Genomic DNA, 25,656 nt, shown 5'->3' with positions numbered 1-25,656 from the left:
AACAGAACGAATGATTTATGTGATTGAACTCTTTCTGTTGCTGAAATTTAAGTTCTAAGCCTGCTTTTCTTAAGTGCTGCTTTTAAGGGAATGGAACTGCAGAGCCAGAATATTAAAAAGCCCCACTGGATACGGAGATGATGCTTCCTATGGTGCCATCATCGGTCAAGTCTTCCTACAGTGGAGAGGGCACTGCTTCAGAGTAGAGGGACATCCATAAAGAGGAATTTCTTTAGCCAGAGGGTGGAGAAACTTGAAATTCATTGCTACAAACAACTGTGGAGGCCAAGTCATTGGGTATACTTAAAATTAAAGTGGAGGTTGAAAGATCCTTAATTAGTAAGGATGTCTAAGGTTATGTAAAGAATGCAAGAGAATTGGATTAAGAGGGATAATAAATCAGCTGTGATTGAATGGCAGAGTGGACTTCATGAAGCAAATGGCCTAATTCTGCTCCTACGTCTATCATTTTACATGTTAATGATTTGTGTGTCACGGACAATACACTGACACAGCTCACCCTACTCTTCTAGGGCACTGGTATGATTGTCACCCTTTTGAAGCAGGTGAGAGATTAAAGATGTCCCTGAGCACACCTGACAGTTGGCTGCACAGATTTTCAATGCCCTACAAGGTACCATCATGGCCTGATGCCTCCCAAGGGTTCACTCTCTTGATAGATGTCAATCTCCAAGACAGAGATTACAGGTTTACCATATGTTGCAGACTTCTCTCAGCTCTAGTTTTATTCTCCCTAAGTCTGCATGCAAAAAAAAGAATCTCAGGATTGTATGTGGTAACATGTATGTACTCTGATCATTAATTTTACTTTGAACTTTGAGGTTTCACCTTTTTAGAGTGGATTTCTTTTGGGTAGATGATTTGTTTACACTTAAATGACTTTGGCCACCAGACTTCTATTTTAACTGTTTGACAAAGGACTGTGGATTGAGTCCACCACAATGGGCTTCCTAAAAGGTGTAAATACCAGATGCTTCTGGTAGTTTGACCTGATGCTGTAGTCTCGAAGGCAGTATCACCTAGACATTATAAATATTAATTGTCTTCTATGTTAGCACGGGAAATGCCAAATAAATGTATCGTAGACTTAACTTACATTCCTAAAGGCTGTGGATACCAACTCAGACATGCTGGCGTCGGGAGGAAAGGATGGTGTGATATTTTGTATGTAGGTTCAATAGGAAGCATTGTCTATAACTTTCAAGTAGCGATTGCCTTTGTGTTTAGCATATAAATATCTAGCCCACATTGAGCTAACAGACCTTTCCGCGGAAAGTGTCTCCGTCCGTTAAGATGCCTGTTGTACCTTGTTGTGTGGAATAAAGAAGCTGCTTTGTATCTACCAGTGACTCTGTCTCTCCGGTGATTTCATCCACGCTACAACACACCTCCTAGGAAATAATGGCCTGCAAACCTTCCTAGAGCTCATATGCATCCAACTCTGTCTCTAGCTTCAATCAGAATTGTTTTTCCGCCCTTAAAATAGCCTTCAGTTGGTCAAGCTTAGAGGCAGAGGCAGAAATAGAGAGGAGTTACAGGGAGATAGTCACCCCTAAGAGTGAGCAGACAGGTAGCTGGGTGACCGTCCGGAGAGGGAAGGGGAACAGACAAAATGAGCAGAGCACCCCCGTGGCCGTTCCCACCAATAATAAGTACATCGTTTTGGATACTGTTGATGGGGACGGCCTACCAGGAACAAGTTGCAGTGGTTGCATCTCTGGCACCGAGTTGGGACCCTCAACTCAGAAGGGAATGAGGGCAAAGAGCACAGCAGTAGCGATAGGATTCGTTAGTTAGGGGGACAGATAAGAGGTTCTGTGGAAGAGATTGAGAATCCCGGATGGTCTGTTGCTTCCCTGGTACCAGGGTCCGCGATATCTCGGATCGAGTTCTCGGTATTGTCAAGAGGGAGGGTGAGTAGCCGGATGTCGGAGTCCATGTAGGGACCAATGACGTGGGTAGGAAGAGTGAGGCGGTCTTGAAAGGTGAGTTTAGGGAGTTAGGCTCCAATGTAAAGGACAGGACCTCCAGGATAGCGATCTGAGGATTGCTACCAGTGCCAAGTGGGCGGGTTTAGAAATAGTAAGATAGCGCAGATCAACACGTGGCTGAAGACATGGTGCGGTGGGGCGGGGGGGTGGGCTTCAGATTTATAGATAATTGGGCAGTTTTCCAGGGAAGGTGGAACCTGTTCTGGCGAGATGGTCTACATCTGAACTGGAAGGGCACAAATATTGTTGCAGGTAGGTTTGCTAGAGAGGCTCCGGTAGATAGGAGGGGGGAGGTGAATCACAGTGTAGGAACAGATCTAGGGAAGAAGGAAGAAAAAGAAAACAGTAAAGTTGTTTGCACCGTTAGTGATAAACAGAGAGTAAGAGGTAGAAAATTTCTTAAATGCATTTATTTTAATGCTAAGAGCATTATAAGAAAAGCAGATGAGCTTAAAGCATGGATTGATACCTGGAAGCATGATGTGGTAGTTATTAGTGAAACATGGTTACAGGAGGGGTGTGATTAGCAACTAAATATTCCTGGATTTAATTGATTCAGGTGTGATAGAATCGGCGGGACAAGACGGGGAGGTATTGCATTGTTTGTCTTAGAAAATAATACAGCGGTGCTCAGTCAGGATAAAATTAGAGGGCTCGGCTAGGGAGGCTATTTGGGTGGAATTGAGGAATGGGAAAGGTGTAGTAACTTTTATGAGGGTGTATTATAGACCACCAAATGGGGAGCAAGAATTGGAGGAGCAATTTTGTAAGAGATAGCAGATATTTGTTGTAAACACAAGGTTGTGATTGTGAGCGATTTTAATTTTCTACACATAGACCAGGAAGTCCATACTGTAAATAGGCTGGATGGTTTGGAGTTTGTAAAATGTGTGCAGGATAGTTTTCTGCAGCAATACATAGAGGTACCAATGAGAGAAGGGGCAGTGTTGGATCTCCTGTTCGGGAATGAGATAGGTCAGGTGACAGAGGTTTCTGTTGGGAAGTACTTCAGGTCCAGTGATCACAATGCTATTAGTTTCAATATAATTATGGAAAAGGATAGGTCTGGACCCAAGGTGGAGATTTTTGATTGGAGAAAGGCTAACTTTGAGGAGATGCAAAAGGATTTAAAAGGAGTGGATTGGGACAATTTGTTTAATGGAAAGAATGTAATAGAGAAATGGAGGTCATTTAAAGGTGAAATTTTAAGCGTACAGAATCTTTATGTTCCTGTTAGGTTGAAAGGAAAGGTTAAAAGTTTGAGAGAGCCAAGGTTTTCAAGGGATATTGGAAACTTGGTTCGGAAAAACAGAGATATCTACAATAAATCCAGGCAGCATGGAGTAAATGAGGTGTTCGAGGAATATAAAGAATGTAAAAAGAATCTTAAGATTAAGAAATTACAAATGCTAAAAGAAGATATGAGGTTGCTTTGGCAAGTAAGGTGAAAATAAATCCCAAGGGTTTCTACCGTTATATTAATAGCAAAGGATAGTGAGGGATAAAATTGGTCCCTTAGAGAATCAGAGTGGACGGCTATGTGTGGAGCCTAAAGAGGTGGGGGAGATTCTTAACAATTTCTTTTCTTCAGTATTCACTAAGGAGAAGGATATTGAATTGTGTAAGGTAAAGGAAACAAGAAGGGTAGTTATGGAAAGTATGACGATTAAAGAGGAGGAAGTACTGGAGCTTTTAAGGAATATAAAAGTGGATAAGTCTCCGGGTCCAGACAAGATATTCCGTAGGACCTTGAGGGAAGTTAGTGTGGAAATAGCAGGGGCTGACAGAAATATTTCAAATGTCATTAGAAACTGAGATGGTGCCGGAGGATTGGCGTATTGCTGAAGTAGTTCCATTGTTTAAAAACGGTTCTCAGAGTAAACCTAGCAATTATCGGCCTGTGAGTTTGACGTCAGTGGTGGGTAAATTGATGGAAAGTAATCTTAGAGATGGTATATATAATTATCTGAATAGAGAGGGTCTGATTAGGAACAGTCAACATGGATTTGTGCGTGGAAGGTCATGTTTGACAAACCTTATTGAATTTTTTGAAGATGTTACTAGGAAAGTTGACACGGGTAAAGTGTGGATGTTGTCTATATGGACTTCAGTAAGGCCTCTGACAAGGTCTCACACGGAAAGTTGATTAGGAAGGTTCAATCGTTAGGTATTAATATTGAAGTAATAAAATGGATTCAGCAGTGTCTGGGAGATGCCAGAGAGTGGTGGCGGATAACAGTTTGTCAGATTGGAGGCTGGTGACTAGTGGTGTGCCTCAGGGATCTGTACTGCTATTTGTCATATACATTAATGATCTGGATGATGGGGTGGTAAATTGGATGCATAAGTATGCAGATGATACTAAGATAGGTGGAATTGTGAATAATGAAGTAGGTTTTCAAAGCTTGCAGACAGATTTAGGCCAGTTAGAAGAGTGGGCTGAAAGATGGCAGATGGAGTTTAATGCCGATAAATGTGAGGTGCTATATTTTGGTAGGACTAATCAAAATAGGACATACATGCAAATGGTAGGGCACTGAAGACAGCAGTAGAACAGAGAGATCTAGGAATAATGGTGCGTAGTTCCCTGAAGGTGGAATCTCATGTGGATAGGTTGGTGAAGAAAGCTTTTGGTATGCTGGCCTTTATAAATCAGATCATTGAGTATAGGAGTTGGGATGTAATGTTGAAACTGTACAAGGCACTGGTGAGGCCAAATTTGGAGAATTCTGTACAATTTTGATCACCGAATTATAGGAAAGATGTCAGCAAAATTGAGAGAGTACAGAGAAGATTTACTAGAACGCTACTTGGGTTTCACCACCTAAGTTACAGAGAAAGGTTAACAAGTTAGTTCTTTATTCTTCGGAACGTAGAATGTTGAGGGGGGGGGGACTTGATAGAGGCATTTAAAATTATGAGGGGGATTGATAGAGTTAACACGGATAGATTTTTTCCATTGAGAGTGGGGGAGATTCAAACAAGAGGACATGAGTTGAGAGTTAAAGGGCAAAAGTTTAGGGAGTAACATGAGGGAGAACTTCTTTACTCAGAGAGTGGGAGCTGTGTGGAATGAGCTTCCCGCAGAAGCGGTTGAGGCAGGTTCCATGTTGTCGTTTAAAGTTAAATTGGACAGCTATATGGACAGGAAAGGAATGGAGTGTTATGGGCTGAGTGCAGGTCGCTGGGATTAGGTGAGAGTAAGAGTTCAGCACGGACTAGAAGGGCCGAGATGGCCTGTTTCTGTGCTGTAATTGTTATATGGTTATATGATATGTACTATATGCACAAAAGGCACACACTCATCCACGTCTTGCGGAAGTTGATGACAGCTGTGGTATATTCATTCAGTTTCGAAGATAAATCCCTGAATATCGTCTAGCTCAATGACTCAAAACCGTCTTACAAGAGCTCACCTTCCTTCTCTGACCATTCCTTCTTGGTGCTAGAGTCTTTAGTCTCTGTCTATACACTGGGAGTAGAAGTACAACCAAGTGATCAAACTTTCCAAAGCATGGGATGGAATAGCACGGTAAGAGTTCTTGGTGGTGGTATTAAAATGGTCAGATGTGTTGGTTCCTCTGGTTCCAAAGGTGATACAGGTATCCCCTGCTTTTCAAAACTTTGCTTTACGCCACTTCGCTTTTACAAAATTACTATATTAGTACCTGTTTTCCCTAACTGAAAGAAATCCGAAGAGGATTTTCGCTTTTACGAAAAAAGGCGAAAAGCAAAAATAGCGTTCAGCATTTGTTTTGCAGCGAGCCGTTACTATATAGAGGCAGCGCTCACCCTGAGCAGCGAGAGTGGTGCCGCCAAGCTCCTTACCCGGGAACTACACTCAGCATCAAGCTGCTATAGCTTTGAACTGTGTCTGTGAGCATCTGCGCTTTATCTCAATTTATTTTATGCATCGGTTAGCAAGATGTGTCCTAAGGTATCAGAAAAGCCTAAGAGAGCTCATAGGGGTGTTACGCTTAGCGTGAAACTGGGCGTAATTAGCATTTCGATCATGGTGCACGAAATAAAGACATTGTGCATGCATTGAACTTGCCTGCGTTCACCATTCATACTTTACACACAGAGAGAAAAAATCTTGAAAGCTGCTGATATTACTATTGGTTCTGCTAGTAGCAAAGTGTTCTCTTTTAGTCGGCATCATTCCTGCTTTTACTATATGTTAGTGTTATTTTAGGTTTTATGTGTTATTTGGTATGATTTGGTAGGTTATTTTTTTGGATCTGGGAACGGTCAGAAGTTTTTCTCATATAAATTAATGGTAATTGCTTCTTCACTTTACACCATTTCGGCTTATGAAAGGTTTCATAGGAATGCTCTACGTTCTGATAGTGGCGGGGGGGGGGCAGGGTGGAACCTGTATGCTGGTGATTGTTGTTCAGAGATTTCAAGCTGGCCTGGTTAAAATCTCCCACAATGATGGGGAAGGCATCAGAGCAACTGTTTTGTGACTGTTGGGATTGCCTTTGTGGAAGATATGACCTATACGATAAGGACCAATATCCAACTTCACCATTACCTTTTCAAGCTGTCGGGGAGGGTTTAAACTAATTTGGCGGAGGATTGGAAACCAGAGTGATAAGGCAGATTGTTATGTGACACTCACAACATGCTGGAGGAACTCAGTAGGTCGGGCAGCATCCGTGGAAATGATCAGTCAACGTTTCTGGCCGGAACCCTTCGTCAGGACTGTTTGATTATTATGTATTGTAAAGATTGTTATGTGCGTACACACTGCGCACCTGTGTTTTCGTTCTCTATTTTCTGTTCCCTCCCTCTCTTCATCCAGCTTTCCTTGTTTTAGGTGTGCCGAGCTACTGTCAATCTCCATTCAGAGAGCTGCTGTACCTACCCCCTTTACAGGACTGTTCCAAATGGGATTTGGAAAGTGCAATTTAAAAAGCCAGCATTCGAGAAGAGAGGCAGAACCACTGGGGAGAACTGATCATTAAAAAATTCGTATTAACGAATGCTTGTCTTCGTGTTCTGAGCCGTGTTTTCGTATTGTGGATTTTGGCTTTTAGATTACTCCCTTGGATTTGGTTGTCCTGTTTAACTTTTGTAAATATGTGCAAACACTGCAAATGAGACCAACCTTCTTCACTTCTCATTGTAAAAAATGCACTACACTGAGGGTTGACTTCTTTCTATGTTGCTTTCTTGGAACCCCTAGACAAGAGCCAAGAAGGGGGACATAACACTGAGAATGGAGCAGTTGGTATACAAGTAGACACAGTATGTTGTTGAGACCTTGAGGAAAGACAGGCAGATGACAGGGCAAAATTGAAGTCAGTGGGATGAGTTGAAGTGTAACACAGAGTCAAAATCAAGTAGAATGATGAATACATGACCGAAGGTATTATAGGTGAATGTATACAGTATTTAGAATAAAATAGATTATCTTGTAGCATGCATAGACATTAGCAGATATGACACTGTGGGCATCACTGTGCCATGGCTGAAAGCAGATCATAGTTACAAACTTAACGTGCTAGGAAACACATTGCATCAAAAGGACAGGCAGGTAAGGGTGGCGGCTCTGTTGGTAAAAAATGAAATCAAATCCTTAGAATCAGGTTACATACAAAACAATCTGATTAGACAACTTATTAATTTAAAGGAATCCTTAGGAGGCAGTCATTAAAGTATGATAGAATTCACTCTGAAGTTTGAGAGGGAAAAGTTAAAGTATCACTATTACAGTACTGATTACTGTAGATTAAAAGAAATTGCAGAAGAAAAAAGGAGCCAGCCAAAATTCGTAATAAGGGGTCATGATCAAGGATGACAGTGGAAGAGCAGGAGCTGGAGTTCTGGGGACAATTCAAAAGGCACAGATTATCTACATCCCAAAGATGAAGAGGTATTCTAAAGGAAGGATAGAGAATCTGATAGGAGTGGATAAAAGATATTAGAAAAAAGGGAAGGGGGATAAGCACCTGACGGCGGTGATGGCAGGTGAGAAAGGAAAATGGGAATGGGGAATGTTGAACACAGGACAATTCCTGAATGTTCAAAAAATCAATTTCATGTCATTAGATTGGAGGCTACTCAGGACTCCTCAAAATTGAGCATGGCCTCGCGGTAATAGAGGAGACCATGGACTGACATATTAAAATTGCACTGGGAAGTAGAATTGAAATGGGTGGCCACCAGGAGATCCCGCATTTTATTGCCGAAATTATAGGCCAACTAGCTTGACTTCAGCAGCTGGAAAGATGTTGCAGTCCATTATTAAATAAGGCACATGATACTTAGAGGCACATGATAAAATAGTCAATAGTCAGCATGTTTCCTTAAGGAAACAAATCCATTAGAATTAAATCTTTTGGAATTCTTTGAAGATGGACAAAGGAGAGTCGGTATATGCTTACGTGGATTTCAAAAGGCCTTTTGACAAGGTGCTGCACGGATAAGAGTGACCAACTGGCAGGAGGCAAATAGTGGGAATAAAGGGGGCCTTTTTCCATTGGCTGTCAGCAACTAGTTGTGTTCTACACAGATCTGTGTTGGAAACATTCTTTTATTATATGTCAATGATTTGGATGACAGAATTGATGTCGGTGTATGGCTAACTTTGCAGACAATAAGAATATTGCTGGAGGGAGAGGTAGTGTTGAAGAAGGACTACAGGAGGACTTAAACAGATTGGAAGAATGGACAAAGAAGTGGTAGATGGAATACAGTGTAGAGATCTGTATGGTAGAAGGAACTAAGGTGTAGACTATTTTCTACATGAGAAGAAAATTCAAAAATCAGAAGTACAAAGGGACTAGGACTTCTCATGCTGGATTCCCTAGATGTTAACTTGCAGGTTGAGTTAGTGATAAGGAAGGCAAATACAATGTTAGCAATCATTTTGAGAGATTGACAATTTAAAAGCAAGGCAGTCATGTTGAGATCTTATAAGTCACACAGAATACTGAGGACAGTTTTAGGCCCTTATCTAATAAAAGATCAAAGGGTCATAGGTTCAGATATTATCAAAACATGTACCCATATTCAACTCTGAAATCTGATTTCTCCAGATAGCCATGAAACAAAGAAAGGACATATGCTTAGAACACACTCTTGATTCCTTTCTGCAGTAATGTGTTTTCTTTGCCTAAAGAAATCTAACATTTAAGTTTAAAAAGTTAAATACTACTTACATTAAAATTTAAACAATGAAATCATCACAAAAATCCACTAATAATTTCAAAAATTAAAGATTTTGTCCTGAGTCTTTTGACCATCCAAAATAAATTTTTCTCTTAAAATAATGGATAATTTGCAAGTTTACAACTTAAGCAGAACTTCAACAAGATACGATTTTTGAAGTTAAATGTCCAATTTGTATATTTCAGTCTTACTTAAGAGTGAGAACTTCAACGGTCTCACTCTAAGTACAACAGGAACTGTATTGTAAACACGGTGGGACAGTGGAACCCTGACTGGATGAGGACTAATCATTAGGAGGGAAGGACAACAGAGGTATAAATACCGTTGGACTAGACATACCCAGGCATCTTCCCTGATGAAGATGGCAGAGTTGATCATCAAAATGTTGGTTATAATCAATACCTGTACCTGGATGGAAGCCCAAGTACAGTTTATTTGTCAGATATACTAAGAAAGCACTAGGTCCCTTCTTTTATACAAGAAATAGCCTTACACTTGTCAATCTATGATCAGCAATCAACAAAGTTAGTATCTGAAAATTTTTCCCCTCCCTCTCTTCTCCTATTACCCATTCTGGCTCTCCTCTTACCTCTTGTCTTCTCCTTAACCGTTTATCACCTCCTCCTGGTGCTCCTCTGTCTTTCCTTTCTCCCGTGGTCCACTCTTCTATCAGCTTCCTTCCTCAGCCCCTTACCTTTACCCTCTATCACCTTCCAATTTGTAGAGTCACTGCCCCACCCACCTGGCTTCCAACTATCACCTTCTAGCTTGTGCTCCCTACCTCCCTCCCTCTTTTTATTTTGACTTCTTCCTCCTTACTTGTGTTGGACACGTAGCCAAGTGGTTGAGGTGTTCATCTAGTGATCTGAAAGTCGCTAGTTGGAGCCTCAGCTGTGGTAGCGTATTTGTGTCCTTGAGCAAGGCACTTAACCACACATTGCTCTAGTGTCTGTGCGAGGAATGGCACCCACACAGATGTCCAACTTGCGCCTTGTAAGGCATGAAAATGCCCAACGCAGGCCTGCCATGGTCTGAGTCGACATTCACTACCCTCCCTCCTTCCTTCCCAATCCTGATGAAGGGATATGATCCAAAACATTGACTCTTTACTCCTTTCCATATATGCTGTCTGACCTGATGAGTTCCTCCAGAATTTTGTGTATGTTGCTCCAGATTTTCAGCATTTCTGAAAATACCACAATCTCTTTTACTTGGCATTTAAAAATACTATTATTTAATATTCTGCTGAAGCAACATTGTTGTTGGAAGATCAGATTTGGTATATTATTAGAGACACATATGGTTGGATAGTTACCCGAAAGATATCAGTAAGATTGAAAAAATACAGAGAAAGCCTATGAAAATGCTACCTGAACCCGAGAACCTCGGTTATAGGATTGAATAGGATAAGACTCTACTCCCTGGAGCGTAGGAAAAGAAGGGGGAATTTAATGGAGGTATGCAAAATTACAAGGGGTATAGAAAGGGTAACTGTAAGCAGGTTTTTTCTCTGGTATAAGCTGTTGGTGGAAGTAGTGAATGTGAGTTGATTGCAAAAGGCGGAGCTTAAGAGAGTTAATGGCGCCTAACAGCGAGTCCTTAGCTTGCTTCTTTGTAAACAGCTCGATTTCAATCTTTAATATCTCTATTTTTCCCTTTCAGGATTTGAAGACCCTGACCTGGAGTTACACGCTAACTATGGTTCTTTGCGGGAATGGGACCCACTCCCAGTGTTTCACCACTGACCATCATTCGGCACACCAACGGCTCGGCCTAAAAGCTCTGCTCGCTTTTGGAGGACCGAGTTTTCGTGGCTCTGGAGACGTAGGAAATCAGAGGTCAGTATCCGGGCAGATTGGTGTGTCATGGGATATGGGAGATCTAAGGCTGTGCCCAGAGACCCAAAATCTTCTGGGCACTCAGCTTGGAAAAAGCAACGCAACAGACTTTTACCAATATAAACCAGCAAGTTGTTTGTTACGTCTCCCCTCGCGCTGTGAAATGGAGACAACTCCTTCTCCTTTTTTAGGGAGCGAGGGCAAGCCTTTGGTATGTCGAATCCCAGGTGAATGATTAGTCTTTCTGGTACTTTGCTATTGCCTTGTTCATGCTTGAGTGCTTAGTCTCGGGTGCCGATGCTTATTTTTTGCTAGTGGCGGGAGGGGGGGATCACTGCTTGCTGCCGCTTATGCGTGAGAGGGAGGGAAGCTGGGGGGACTTTGGGGTTGTAACATTCAAATGTCACTCATTCTTTTGGGGCACTTCTATGTTTCTGTGGATGGTTGTGAAGAAAATGTGTTTCAGGATGTACATTGTTTACATTTCTCTGACATTAAATGTATTTAGAAACCTCTGAAATATTGAAGTTTGGATAAGTACATGGATGGGAGAGAGATATGGTCCGGGTGCAGACTGATGGGACTATACAGTAAAACAATTCAGTATGAACTAAACAGGCTGACTAGGCTGCTTCTGTACTGTAGTGTTTATGATATTTGTGAGTTTATGATTTTTCATGGTTTGGCAATCTAGACCAAATACAATTTCTGTCTGAAGACTCTCCTTAGATCTTCAGTATAGAGTATCCTTTTGTGCAATTCTATCAAATTCAGTGGCCACACAATTCTGAAGATTAAGTGGAACTACTCTCAACTCAGTACCAATTAGCAGAGACTCAGTAGTTCTGTAATGACGGATCCATCAAAAACCAGAGCTGAGCTCTTTTCATTTACCGTACAATAAATTCATCTAAAAGAGAACATGTACAGCTGAGCACCAGTGTTAACTCTTAATAATTCAGATAAGTTCCCTGATATAGTAAAATAATAACTTCAAAGTAATATTGTAACTAAGGAATGGTGTCTAAAGGGGAAGGGAACAGTCAGGGCAGTGTTCTGGAAATAGAAACTAGAAATTTGATCTCTAATTCACATCATCTAACTCTGCATTTAAGAGAAAAAAGTGCTGTCATCTCAGAAGGAGATGCATAGTACCTGAAGTGACTGTCATATTTTAACAGTAGTATAGGGTAGATAAAGATATATCTAAGGTACTCCTTTGCTCCACTAGTCTACAGGAGTAACAAGGTGTAACAGCTGCAGTCTCCAATCAAGAGATTGTCTGCCTGACATCTGTGGTCACATAACCAGATCTTGTGCTATGCACCAGATACTCTTACGACCATTCACCACTGCTCCCATGGCTTCACATGACCCTGATTAGGGGGTAAGTGGTTCCACCTTACCTAAGGGTGACCTGCAGACTAGCAGAGAGAACGATTGTCTTAATCACCCTTTGGAAGAAACATATCACCCTGAAAGTGGAGGGTTGGATATATTGTAGAAGGAATCTTTTCCTTTTTGTTAAGATAACTTCAGATTGCACTCATTTCAGGCACCTTTTGTACCTCTACCAGATGCAGCTTCCCTTATTCAGCATAATTTTTTTTACGTTCTTTCCCACTTACACCCAGCGAATAAAATAATTGGACAATTAGATGGACTCTTGATCTCCATCTACCATTTTATGACCTTACACCTTCTTGTCTGCTTACATTATAATTGCTTCTTAACTCTATGTTTAGCATTTTGTTATGGTTTATCTTGAAGTACCTCAATGTACTGTTGTAATGAACTTATCTATATTTTCCCTGTACCTCTATATATGAGACAATAATAAATCCATATTACTAATGTGCATATGTCACTATATACAACCCTGTGGGCATACTCAAAAAATCTAGAGTAAAAATCTTAACCAAATCAATGAAAGGCTGCAGCAACTAGAGTTCAGCCCAGAGTGGAAATACAGGGTAAAAAGTAAGTAAGTAAGTAAGTAATAAATAAATAAGCAAGCAAGCAAGCAAGCAATAAATATCAGAACATGAGATGAAGCGTCTTTGAAAGTGAGTTCATTGGTTATGGGAATATTTCGATGATGGGGTAAGTGAAGCCATCCCCACTGGTTCAAGAGGCTGATGGTTGAGAAGTAATAACTGTTCCTGAACCTGGTGGTGTGACTCTTGAGACTCCTATACCTTCCTCCTGATGGCAGCAGTGAGCATTTCTTGGGTGATAGAGGGTCCCTAATGCTAGATGCTGCTTTCTGTGACAATGTTTCGTGCAGATATTCTCAATGGGGTGGGCTTTCCCCATGATGTTCTGGACCATATCCACTACTTTCTGTAGGATTTTTATTTTCTTATCAATCCATGATACAGCCAGTCAATATACTCTCCACTACATATCTACAGAAGTTTGTCAAAGTCTTAGCTGTCATGCTAAATCTTCACCGACTCCCTTTGATATGCTGCCACACTTTCTTGGTAATTGTACTTGGCCAAGCCCAGGTGGTATTATTCCTCTGGGATAGTGACACCTAAGAATTTAAAGTTGCTAACCCTTTCCATCTCTGATAAGGAATGGCTCAAGAACTTCTGCTTTCCCTCTTCTGAAGTCTATAATCAACTCTTCGGTCTTGCTGTCATTGAGTTACTGATTATTGCTATGATACCACTCAGCAAGATTTTCAATCTCTTTCCTATAAGCTGAATTTACTCTGCCAACTGGCACTAAAACCAAATCATTAACTCCTCTATCATCAAAGATGAAATACAAACTGTTAAGTAGCTGCTATATTTAGTGTTTTATCTAGTGCAAAAACAGAAATAATATATACTTAAAGTCAGGGAGAGGGGAAGAAGCTGTTCCTGAATTTCTGAGTGTGTGCCTTCAGGCTTCTGTATCTCCTATATGATGGTACAGTGAGAAAAGGGCACGCCCTGGGTGATGGAGGTTCTTAATAATGGACACTGACTTTCTGAGATACCGCTCCCTAAAGATCCCTGGGTACTTTGTAGGCTACTACCCAAGATGGAGCTGACCGGCTACAACCTTCTGCAGCTGCTTTCAGTTCTATGCTATAGCAGCACCCCCCCCCTCCGAAATGCTCTCCACAGTACATCTATAGAAGTTTTTGAGTGTTTTGTTGACATAACAAATCTCTTCAAACTCAAAATTAAGTACAGTTGCTGTCTTGCCTTCTTTATAGCTACATCGATATGTTGGGACCAGGTTAGATCCCCAGAGATCTTGACACCCAGGATCTTGAAACTGATCACTCTCTCTACTTCTGAACCCTCTATGAGGATTGGTATGTGTCCCGTCTCACCCATCCTGGTCCACAATCAGCTCTTTCATCTTACTGACGTTGAGTGCCAGGATTCAAAAGCATTTTCTACAAATGATCACTGGAGGGCTGATCACTGTCCTGAAGTATATTTGAATCAAGCAAATCCTCCGCTTACTATCACATCTAGAGAGAAACCCCACAGCTAAAGCATTCCTAGCTCGCACTCACGCTCCTCTCAGTATGGTTTTGGTTTTATTTTCTACAGAATCAATATAAACTGAAACCTTCTTAGTGTAAGGGGTTTAGTTGGGACAGAATTTATCCTGGAAAGTTTCTTAAATTACTATGCAGATGGTCCAACTGAGAAGGGTTTGATACTTTCCCGATACTTTCTTTGTTTTGCAGCCCAGTTGTATTCTCAGAGCTTTGGAGGCCAAGTGTAGTTAAGTCAGAGGTTAATGGATTCTTAATTAGTCAGGATGTGAAAGGTTACAGGGAGGTTTCAGGGGAATAGGTTTGAGGGAAATTAATCAACTATAATGAAATGGTGGAGTATACTCAATGGGCCAAATGACCTAATTCTACTCTTTTATGTTTTATGGTCTTACATTAAGAAATGGCTACAGAAAACTAAGTTATTAGTATAATAATTATAGAAAGTCAAAGAAATCAAAGATTCTGTTTCTCTAACCTAGCAGATCAGTACCAGCATCCCAATTCAACTGCACACAATTCTGAAAACAGTGTAAGAATGATGAGCTGTTACACTTAACAAGTTATCGAGCATCAAATGTGAAAAATCTAGGAAATAACAAGTAGCAGCAAACCAAGATCCTAAATGGCAGTTCTTTTAAATTTTAAGAAGGCAGCCATTATCGAAAAGACAGACTAATGTCAGAGTTGAGCACCATTTTACACATCTAACAGATGTGCTACAATTTGGGAGCAACTGACAGAAATAAAACAACAATCTTACCTTCACCACCTTCTGGAACATACGATGCTGTAATGATGTCTATGTCAGCACAGTTCATGACAATCTGATTGGTTGTATATCTTATCTGTAAATACACATACACACATATATATATATATTTATATATAAAAATCAGTATATTTGAATGTACACATGTTCTCATCTCATTTGTTAGTTTGGTCTTGATGTCTTTTTCAATCCCAATCTCAATTTTGTAAAATTAGTTACATACCACATTGAGTAAGAGGTAAGTTTTTTTTTAAAAAAACGCAAGAGTGGTGGGAATGTAGAACACACTGTCTGGGGTGGTGGTAGAGGCAGATACATTAGGGGCATTTAAGCAACTGTTGAATGGATGATAGAATAATGCAGGGCTATGTAGGAAGGAAGGGCTAGACTGATCTTAGCATAAGTTAAAAGATAGGCACAACATTGTGTACTGAAGCACCTGTATTGTTGTTGTGCTCTGTTCTGTATGGGCTTAGAAACCCATTTCAGCACCCAACATAAGACATAACACTCAGTTCAACCAAAAAACTAGAATGATTTAACTAACAGAAAACAAACAAGATGATTTTTACACTGGTAAAACCAAAAATAAGACATTTCTAGTTCAACTACTTAATAAAGTAGGTAGAAAGATGACAATGCTGGGTATTCACTGATGCTCAAATTTTACAAAAAGAAGAAATCAGAAGCGACGGGTTTAGTATGGAGACTTCAGCAGACAAGAAGTGAATTGTAAAGTTAAGAAGGGGAGAAGCCATTGTAAATGTACTGATACATGGAAGGGAGCTAAAATTAATGTTCAATGTTCATAATCAGAAATATATATTTTTTTAAATATCGTTTACTCATTCAATAAGATTTGGTTATAAATTCACCACACTAATTGAGTTGGTAGCCTCACAACCAAATCCTTCGTCCTCTCCAGAGGACAGAGAACATTTCAGCACAGTATCAGCACATAGTCCCACAATGTTGTTCCAACCTTTTAGCCTACCTGAATATCAACCTGGCTTGTACAACTTTTCCAAAGCAGAACATTGCTGAAGTATTTCCAGAAGCAAGGCATTGTGGGAACTACAGTAGCCGTAGATAGCTCCTTACAGTAATGCCCTAATTTTTATTCCTCTTCCATTTAAACATGACTTAACCCATTAGCTCCCTGGGGCCCTCCTACATCACCCCATTCCTGAATCCCAACTCTTTCCCTGCTATCCTCCCTTCAAGTCAAGTTTATTGTCACTTTATATATGTACACGGCCAATTGAAACAACATTTCTCTATACCACGGTGTAAAGCACAGTGGTACATCTAACAAAATAACTTAGGAAAGAAAGAGCTAAATCTCCAAATGAATAAATTACATACAGATAAACAAAGTAAAGTGCATAAATTAAATATTGTAGGATATAGTACAAATTATCCGGTGATACTTTGAATACAATGCGGTCAGGAGTTCAGAAGCCTAATGGCTTGTGGGAAAAAACTGTTTCTCATCCTGACCATTCTTGTCTTTATGCATCGTAATCTGCTTGATCGCAGAAATTCAAAGAGGGTGCTGGATGGATGGATGAGATTCTTTATAATACTGAGTGCCATGTGTATGCAGCACTCCTGATATATGTCCCCGATGGATGGTAGGAACCTATGGTCCTCTCAGCTATTCTCAGTCCTTTGTAGAGACTTACAGTCTAACGCTCTGCTGCTCCTATACCAGGTGGAGATGCAGCTTGTCAGTACACTCTCAATAGTGCTCCTAACCATTACTTACTTTGCAAGCCATGCTTATCGACAAAATAACCAGATGATCACTGTCATCACTGATTTAATTAGCGTAACAGAAGAGGAAACCATCCTGTAGGACCACATTGTTTCGCCTCTTATAACAAGTGATTCAATGGAAAAGAGAGTTCTTTTCATAGAAAAGTTGGATTGTGAGAATGCAACCCCTCTCTCCCCACACCTATTCTCAAAGTATCTATTAAATGCATCCATATGATTCCCTGTGAAACAGTTTTTTATTTGAATTCCACATTTTGTGCCTTGGTACATTAACAGGCTCTAATTTTATTCTAGCACATGTGTGGAAACATAAGGCCTTCCCCATTCTATCTCACAGTTTAAGATCTCTATCAGATCACTCCCTCTGTCTTTTATTCTTTTCCTGGCATATAAGAATTTACATTTCTGTTAAAAATTTTTCTTTTTGTTTTACATTCTCCAGTGCCATATCTTTAATATACACATTATGGAAATGCTGAGCTCCCTATATACTTTAAATCAGTGGTTCCTAACCTGGGGTCCACTGACACCAAGGTTAATTGTAGGGATTAAAAAAGGTTAAAACTCCTGCTTTAAATTAAGGTCTACTACAGAATGATGTAACATGCTGAAATTTTAATCCTGTCCCTCTAGTATGTAAATCCCTTTAGAAATCTGTTGTCTGGATTGATTTACTTAAAAAGCCTTGTTAACCTCACACTACTTCCAATGCTAAACACGAGGAATTATATTATTCGCTGTAACTTCCGCCGCCTCCAACGGGATCCCACCACCAAGCACATCTTTCCCTCCCCCACTCTCTCTGCTTTCCGCAGGGATCGCTCCCTATGCAACTCCCTTGTCCATTCGTCCCCCCCATCCCTCCCCACTGATCCCCCTCCTGGCATTTATCCTTGTAAGCGGAACAAGTGCTACACATGCCCTTACACTTCCTCCCTTACCACCATTCAGAGCCCCAGACAGTCCTTCCAGGTGAGGTGACACTTCACCTGTGAGTCGGCTGGGGTGATATACTGCATCCGGTGCTCCCGATGTGGCCTTCTATATATTGGCGAGACCCGCCGCAGACTGGGAGATCGTTTTGCTGAACATCTACGCTCTGTCCGCCAGAGAAAGCAAGATCTCCCAGTGGCCACACATATTAATTCCACATCCCATTCCCATTCTGACATGTCTATCCCCGGCCTCCTCTACTGTAAAGATGAAGCCACACAGGTTGGAGGAATAACACCTTATATTGCGTCTGGGTAGCCTCCAACCTGATGGCATGAACATTGACTTCTCTAACTTCCACTAATGCCTCACCTCTCCCTCGTACCCCATCCGTTATTTATTTATATACACACATTCTTTCTCTCACTCTCCTTCTTCTCCCTCTGTCTCTCTGACTATATCCCTTGCCCATCCTCTGGGTTCCCCCCCAATTGTCTTTCTCCCTGGATCTCCTGTCCCATGATCCTCTCGTATCCCTTTTGCCAATCACCTGTCTAGCTCTTGGCTCCATCTCTCCCCCTCCTGTCTTCTCCTATCATTTTGCATCTCCCCCTCCCCCTCCCACTTTCAAATCTCTTACTAGCTCCTCCTTCAGTTAGTCCTGACGAAGGGTCTCGGCCCAAAACGTCCACTATACCTCTTCCTAGAAATGCTGCCTGGCCTGCTGCATTCACCAGCAACTTTGATGTGTGTTACTACTTTCAATGGATTTGATTTTCTTTCAAAGTTTGTAACTCCTCAAAATTTAATTCCAGAACAGCTTCCATCTTGTTCTAATCCTTTTTTTATTTAGAGATACAGACCATTCCAGTTCAACATGTCTACAAGATAATAAGAGGAATAGATAGAGTGGATAGCCAGCGCCTCTTCCCCAGGGCACCACTGCTCAATACAAGAGGACATGGCTTTAAGGTAAGGGGTGGGAAGTTCAAGGGGGATATTAGAGGAAGGTTTTTTACTCAGAGAGTGGTTGGTGCATGGAATGCACTGCCTGAGTCAGTGGTGGAGGCAGATACACTAGTGAAGTTTAAGAGACTACTAGACAGGTATATGGAGGAATCTAAGGTGGGGGCTTATATGGGAGGTAGGGTTTGAGGGTCGGCACAACATTGTGGGCCGAAGGGCGTGTACTGTACTGTACTATTCTATGTTCTATGTTCTATGTTCTATGCCACCCAATGACACCCATGTGACCAATTAAACTACTAACCCACATATCTTTGAAATGTAGTTAAAAAAAACAGGTACCCTGAGGAAAGCCAAGCAGTAACACAGAAAACATAAAGACAGTGGCAGGAATCAAACCTGGGTTACTGGCACTGTAACAGCATTACACTAAGTGCTACACTACCATGTTGCCCAAGAATGTAGTATACTGTGTCAACTAGTTCAGCCACTACTGGTGGAGTTCAAGCATGAATCAGTAACATTCTAAAGGAAGGGTTTCCAACCATTTATATTCCATGGATTAATACCATAAGACAAGGGGTCAGTGGGCTCTAGGTTGGGAATCCCTACTTAAAAGGATAAGGTCTTACAGTAGTTAAATGCATAAAAATGATCAAGTCTGTTGCATCCAGTTACAGGTAACTCCATTTTCAGAGATGTAGATAGAACTTACAGCTCTTGGATGTTTTGCTTAAATTACAAAAATAGGTAAAGCTGCAGTAAAAACTGTTGAAAATAAGGTTGCTGAAGCAGCAGTAACTCAAACACTTTGTTACAAAACATTAGAATTCTATAGACTGCAACTACTCTAAGTGGCTACACAGATTGATTGGTCAGTAAAGGCAGCATTGAATTAGCTAGCTCAAGAGTCAAGAAATTATGTTGTGATTTTGTGAAATTCTAGTTAGGCTACACCTGGAACACTACAGTCAGTCATTCAATACTTATGACAGCTAACCTTGATTGCTGTGAATACTGTAATTAATGTACAACTTGTGGAAATCATTCTAATCACTTATTTCCTACAGAATCATGATATCCATTTCTTGATGGACTAACTTCATATCTACTTAGCAATCCAAAGTGTTCATATCAAATGTGTTCAACTATGAATGGAACACTGAAAGATTGTAAAAGCTCTTCTGGTCCTCAAAGATTAACAAAATAACGGCAACGTACAACCCCATTTCCAGAAAAGTAGGGATATTTTCCAAAATGCAATAAAAACAAAAATCTGTGATACGTTAATTCACATGAACCTTTAATTAACTGACAAAAGTACAAAGAAAAGATTTTCAATAGTTTTACTGACCAACTTAATTGTATTTTGTAAACATACATAAATTTAGAATTTGATGGCTGCAACACACTCAGCAAAAGTTGGGACAGAGGCATGTTTACCATTGTGTCACATCACCTTTCCTTTTAATAATACTTTTTAATCGTTTTGGAACTGAAGATACTAATTGTAGTAGACTTGCAATTGGAAATTTTGTCATTCTTGCTTGATATAAGACTTCAGCTGCTCAACAGTCTGATTGACTGATTCTCCTCTTCATGATGCGCCATACATTTTCAATAGGAGATATATCTGGACTGGCAGCAGGCCAGTCAAGCACACGCACTCTGTGTCTACAAAGCCACGCTGTTGTAGCCCGTGCAGAATGTGGTCTGGCATTGTCCTGCTGAAATAGGTATGGATGTCCCGGGAAGAGACATCGCCTTGATGGTAACACATGTCTCTCTAAAATCCTAATATACGCCTCAGAGTCAATGGTACCTTCACATACATGCAACTCACCCTTGCCGTGGGCACTGATGCACCCCCATACCATCACAGATGCTAGCTTTTGCACCTTTCGCTGATAACAATCTGGATGGTCGTTTTCATCTTTGGCATGGAGAACACGACGCCCGTTTTCTTCTGAAAACTAGCTGAAATGTGGACTCATCTGACCACAGCACAGGGTTCCACAGTCTTTCGGTCCATCTGAGATGAGCTCGGGCTCAGAGAACTCGCCGGCGTTTCTGCATAGAGTTGAGGTATGGCTTCCTCCTTGCGTAATACAGTTTCAAGTTGCATTTCTGGATGCAGCAACGGACTGTGTTGAGTGACAATGGTTTTCCGAAGTACTCCCGAGCCCAGGCGGCTATAATTGTCACAGTAGCATGACAGTTTCTTAGGCAGTGCCGCCAGAGGGTTTGAAGATCACGTGCATTTAATAGTGGTTTCCAACCTTGCCCTTTACGCACTGAGATGTCTCTGAATTCTCTGAATCTTTTTACAATATTATGTACTGTAGATGTTGGAAGACCTAAATCCTCTGCAATCTTGTGTTGAGAAATGTTCCTTTTGAACTGTCTAACAATTCTCTCATGAATTTTGGCACAAAGGGGTGAGCCACGATCCATCCTTCCTTGCAAAGATTGAGCCTTTGATGGACGCTACTTTATACCCAGTCATGATACCTCACCTGCCACCAATTAGCCTGCTTATTGTGCAGTCTTCCAAACCAGGGTTACTTGAATATTCTGTGCACTTTTCAATCTTATTATAACTCTGTCCCAACTTTTGTTGAGTGTATTGCAGCCATCAAATTCTGTATTTGTGTATATTTACAAAATACAATTAAGTTGGTCAGTAAAACTATTGAAAACCTTTTCTTTGTACTTCTGTCAGTTAAATAAAGGCTCACATGAATTAACATATCACAGATTTTTGTTTTTATTGCATTTTGGAAAATATCCCAACTTTTCTGGAAATGGGGTTTGTACTTATTATCACTGCTCTGTATAATATAGGAAACTTCAACTAAAAGTAGTGTAGGCTGAACTACAGTTGCAGAATAAAGGAAATGCATTTCCTTTTTAAAGTTTAAAAAATAGTTATCTAAACTTTTAGACAGTCTAATAAATAAATGCATGCAGAATAATTACAAGTAAATAAATGCAAATAAATGATAATATTAAAATGAATGAAAATACTTCTGTCAATTATAATAGATCCTTTGTGTATCAGGGACATACAGTGGTGCTAGAAAGTTTGTGAACCCCATAGAATTTTCTCTATTTCAGCATTAATATGACCTAAAATATGATCAGATCTTCACCTAAGTCCTAAAACCAGATAAAGAGAACTCCAATTAAATAAGTAACACAAGAACATTATGTTTGTTTGTTTATTTATTGAGAAAAAATGATCCAATACTACATATATTTATTGGAAAAAGTATGTGAACCTCTTGGGTGACGCCTTCTACAAAAGCTATGTGAAGTCAAGTTTTCAATAAAATGGGATTGGGGGTGTAGATTATAGATTCCCTGCCTTATAAAAAAGACACACTAAGTCAGGTTAGTGGCAGAGCTTGCAATTCTGACGTTTACGTACAACCTAACAACTTTCAGAACCTTAGAAGAATTATAGAGATGCATGAAGGCGGAAAAGGCTGCAAAAGCATTTCTAAAACCTGTATTCATCAGTCCACAGTAAGAAAAATTGTCTTCAGGTAAAATCCTGTATTGTTGCTACTCTCCCTAGGAGTGGTGTCCTAAGATGAGAACTAAAGCACAATGTGCAATGCTGAAGGAGGTGAAAAAGAACCCAAGGGTAACAGCAAAAGACCTGCAGAAATCTCTTGAGCCTGCTAAAGTCTCTGCTCATGTGACCACTATAAGAAAAGTACTGAACAAGAATGGTGTTCGTGGAAGAAACTACTGCTCTCCATAAAAAAACATTGCTGCACATCTCAAATTTATAAAAGACCACTTGTAACACTCTGTTACAATGTTCTGAGGAAAGATAAGTTTTTGGCATAATGCACATTGCTATGTTTGCAGACGAAGGTCACTGCAGACCAACACAAAAATCTCATCCCAACTGTGAAGCATGGTGGAAAAGCATCTTGGATTGGGGCTGCTTTGCTGCCTCAGAGCTGGACAGCAGGCAATCATTGAGGGAACAGTTAGTTCAAAACTGAATCAAGACATTTTACAAGAGAATGTCAAGGTTACCTGAAGCTTAATAGAAGTGTATAATGGAAAAAGAAAATGATTGGAAAGACAACAGTAAATCAATTTCAGAATGATTTAAAAAGAAGAAGATTTGTGTTTTAGAATGCTGAGTCAACTACAGTCCTTAATCCTATAGAAATGCTGTGGAAGAATCTAAGTCAAACAGTTCAGTTCGAGCTGAAGCAGTTTTATAATTCATCCTAGCCAATGTGCATGACTGATCAACAGTAACCAGAAATGTTTAGTTAAGATATTGCTGTATGTAAATGAACAAGTATAATGGGTTTTTCGTTATTTATTTAATTGGGTTCTTGTGGAAGTCGAATCCGGATAAAGTCAAAGTACAAACTCTTTATTCAAAGCCCCCAGGGCTTACTCAGTCAGTCACTCAAACAGGAACAATCTGTGACTGTTCCTGCCTGGTCCACCAACTAACAGTTCCCTTTACAGAATAGTTATAGTCATTCAAATACCCCCATATATACCAAGCTGGAGACAGACTTATCTCTGTGTTTGACAGTACCGAGAGACAAATTACATGATAGGTATAATGGCCACATACACAGAACAGGCTAGAGTGGTCTTATCCATTTGGATGACACCACAAAGAGACAGGGACCGTGAAACACTGTCTAATTGCAAGAAGAAATATGGCTCAGTATGGCTTAGCACATTTGTTGATCATCAGCGATTTCTTTCAGAAAAAACAGGCTGCTATGTTTAATTGACCGTGTTAACCCTTTACATACTTTATCTTTCCCTCTCTTTGACCATTACTTGATCAACAAAGCAGTAACTTTTCCTGAGAAAGCCACCAAGTACAGCATTGAGTTATCAGTGGGTAAAAACAGTGTACAACAGTAATTATAACAATGATAAGTACAACTATTAGGCCATAATGCAATATCATGCCCAAATGTTACTGAACAGGTCTTCAAATGACCCCTCTGTAAAGCCATGTAAATCTTGCCCTACTTTCTTAATGTGGTCAAAATCCTTGGGAATGTGCTAGTAATAGTAGTAGTACAGGGACGTAATGCTAGTAGACTCATCAGGGAATAGGTGCAGCATTCTGTGCCAGTGATAGTACAGGTTCCCCCTTTCTCAGCTAGGATAAAATATAAAGCCATACGATTCTGTAGGACTGTTTGTCGGATGGCTAACATTTCCGTGATCCCCTCAGCCACCTGAGTCTGGGTGACTACCAGAGCGCTGGCAGTTTAATTTGACAATTCCTCCAGGGCAGCTGCCAACTTAATGATTTCTCAGGAGTTCCTAGCCGTGCCATAAGATAGGAAGGCAATCATCCAGAATCTCTCTGACTCTGTGATTCCCTGTTTCTGCCTCTGCCAGTGCGGGTGAACCCACAGCTCGGGCACTACCCTTAGGTTGGGGACTAGGTAAACTAGAAAACAGCACCCGCTCCATTTCTTCTGGGGTGGCTGCAGGTCCCACCTGTTGGTCACTTCCCCGGGTAGCCACAAGTAGGCTTCATCCCCACAAACCCAATAGGGGCTATTCAAAGGACCGAGGAAAAAGTGCGCCATTAACATTATAATTATAGATGCTGCAAGTCCTGTTTGCCAGGAAAAGTTTCCCCTGGTGATTACAGTAACAAGTTGCATTTGCCAACCGAGCACGGGGCACACATAGGTGTTGCCAAGAGGCTTCAGGAGAGGAGGGCATACTCAACAGGGACTTGAGATACCACCCTTCAAAATACTGACATTTACAATCGCTCAGGGTCCTCTTGTAATTCTGGACTTCACTACCCCAGGTATTATTAGAGAATCTCCAAGCAGAGAGATCCTCACTGGAATTGAGGGGGATCACTGACAATTGTACCATAGTCTTTCCATGCAGGGGTACTTGCTCATATATCCAACATTCCCCTGCTTTTTGGTGTTGGGCATATTTGTGGCAAAGGGACAGGAAAGTACTCTGGGCAAAATCAGACAGTAGGGGATGTTTTGGCCATGTCACTTGGGGAACTATTCCCTCTGTGGGCCTTGGGGAAAAAATGGTTCTAACCTGTGGGGAGCTGTCCCATCTTCGGTACATTGCTCCCGCCCTTATGTATGACTGTAGTTGACTGGAAGCCCACAAAAAGAAGGTAAAGGCAACAGCCCAGTACATGGTGAAGGCCATAACAGGCTCCTTAGTCCGTAAATTTTTTACAGTCAGTACGATGTATCCACCCTGGTTGTCCTTCCAAGTTGACTGCCATGGTCAACAGTACTTGGAATGTTCCCTTCCTCCGTTGTTCTAGTGTGCCATGGCTCCAGTTCTTAATTAGTACGTAGTCCTTGGGTTCAATGTTGGGGTATTTGCCTTCTCTTGTCATATCGTCTTCCTCCTTGTATGCCTGATGCACCTGTGAATGTAAGGCTTGGGGTATCTTAGTTAGGTAACCGCTTATTTGAAGAATGACAGACCGCTCGGAACTCCATGGAGTCCTTAGGGGCTCTCTGAAGATGATTTCAGCTGTTAACAATCCCGTTTCTTTCTCACGGGGTGGCCCTCATATGGAATAATGCAAAGGACAATACCTTTAACCAATTAAGCCCCGTTTTCTCAGTAAGTTTAGCCAATTTAGTTTTTAATATACCATTTGCCCTC

The 25,656-nt window shown here is 40.8% G+C and overlaps 1 protein-coding gene across 1 annotated transcript in view; it reads right to left on the bottom strand.

Moving 5' to 3' along the window:
* LOC134341434 (puromycin-sensitive aminopeptidase-like) overlaps positions 1-25,411 on the bottom strand; it is a gene marked incomplete at its 5' end in the record, with an annotated part of 301,555 nt that extends 276,144 nt beyond the window's left edge. The window contains 2 exons of the mRNA XM_063039287.1: positions 15,298-15,382; positions 25,277-25,411. Of these exons, the coding sequence (XP_062895357.1) occupies positions 15,298-15,382; positions 25,277-25,411 (220 nt within the window). The remainder of the gene's footprint in view (positions 1-15,297; positions 15,383-25,276) is intronic.
* Between the last annotated feature and the right edge of the window lie 245 nt (positions 25,412-25,656).

This window comes from Mobula hypostoma (genome assembly GCF_963921235.1).
Source record: "Mobula hypostoma chromosome Y unlocalized genomic scaffold, sMobHyp1.1 SUPER_Y_unloc_3, whole genome shotgun sequence".
In the NCBI taxonomy this organism is placed as follows: Eukaryota; Metazoa; Chordata; class Chondrichthyes; order Myliobatiformes; family Myliobatidae; genus Mobula; species Mobula hypostoma.
This window is presented reverse-complemented; position numbering and strand designations above follow the sequence as displayed.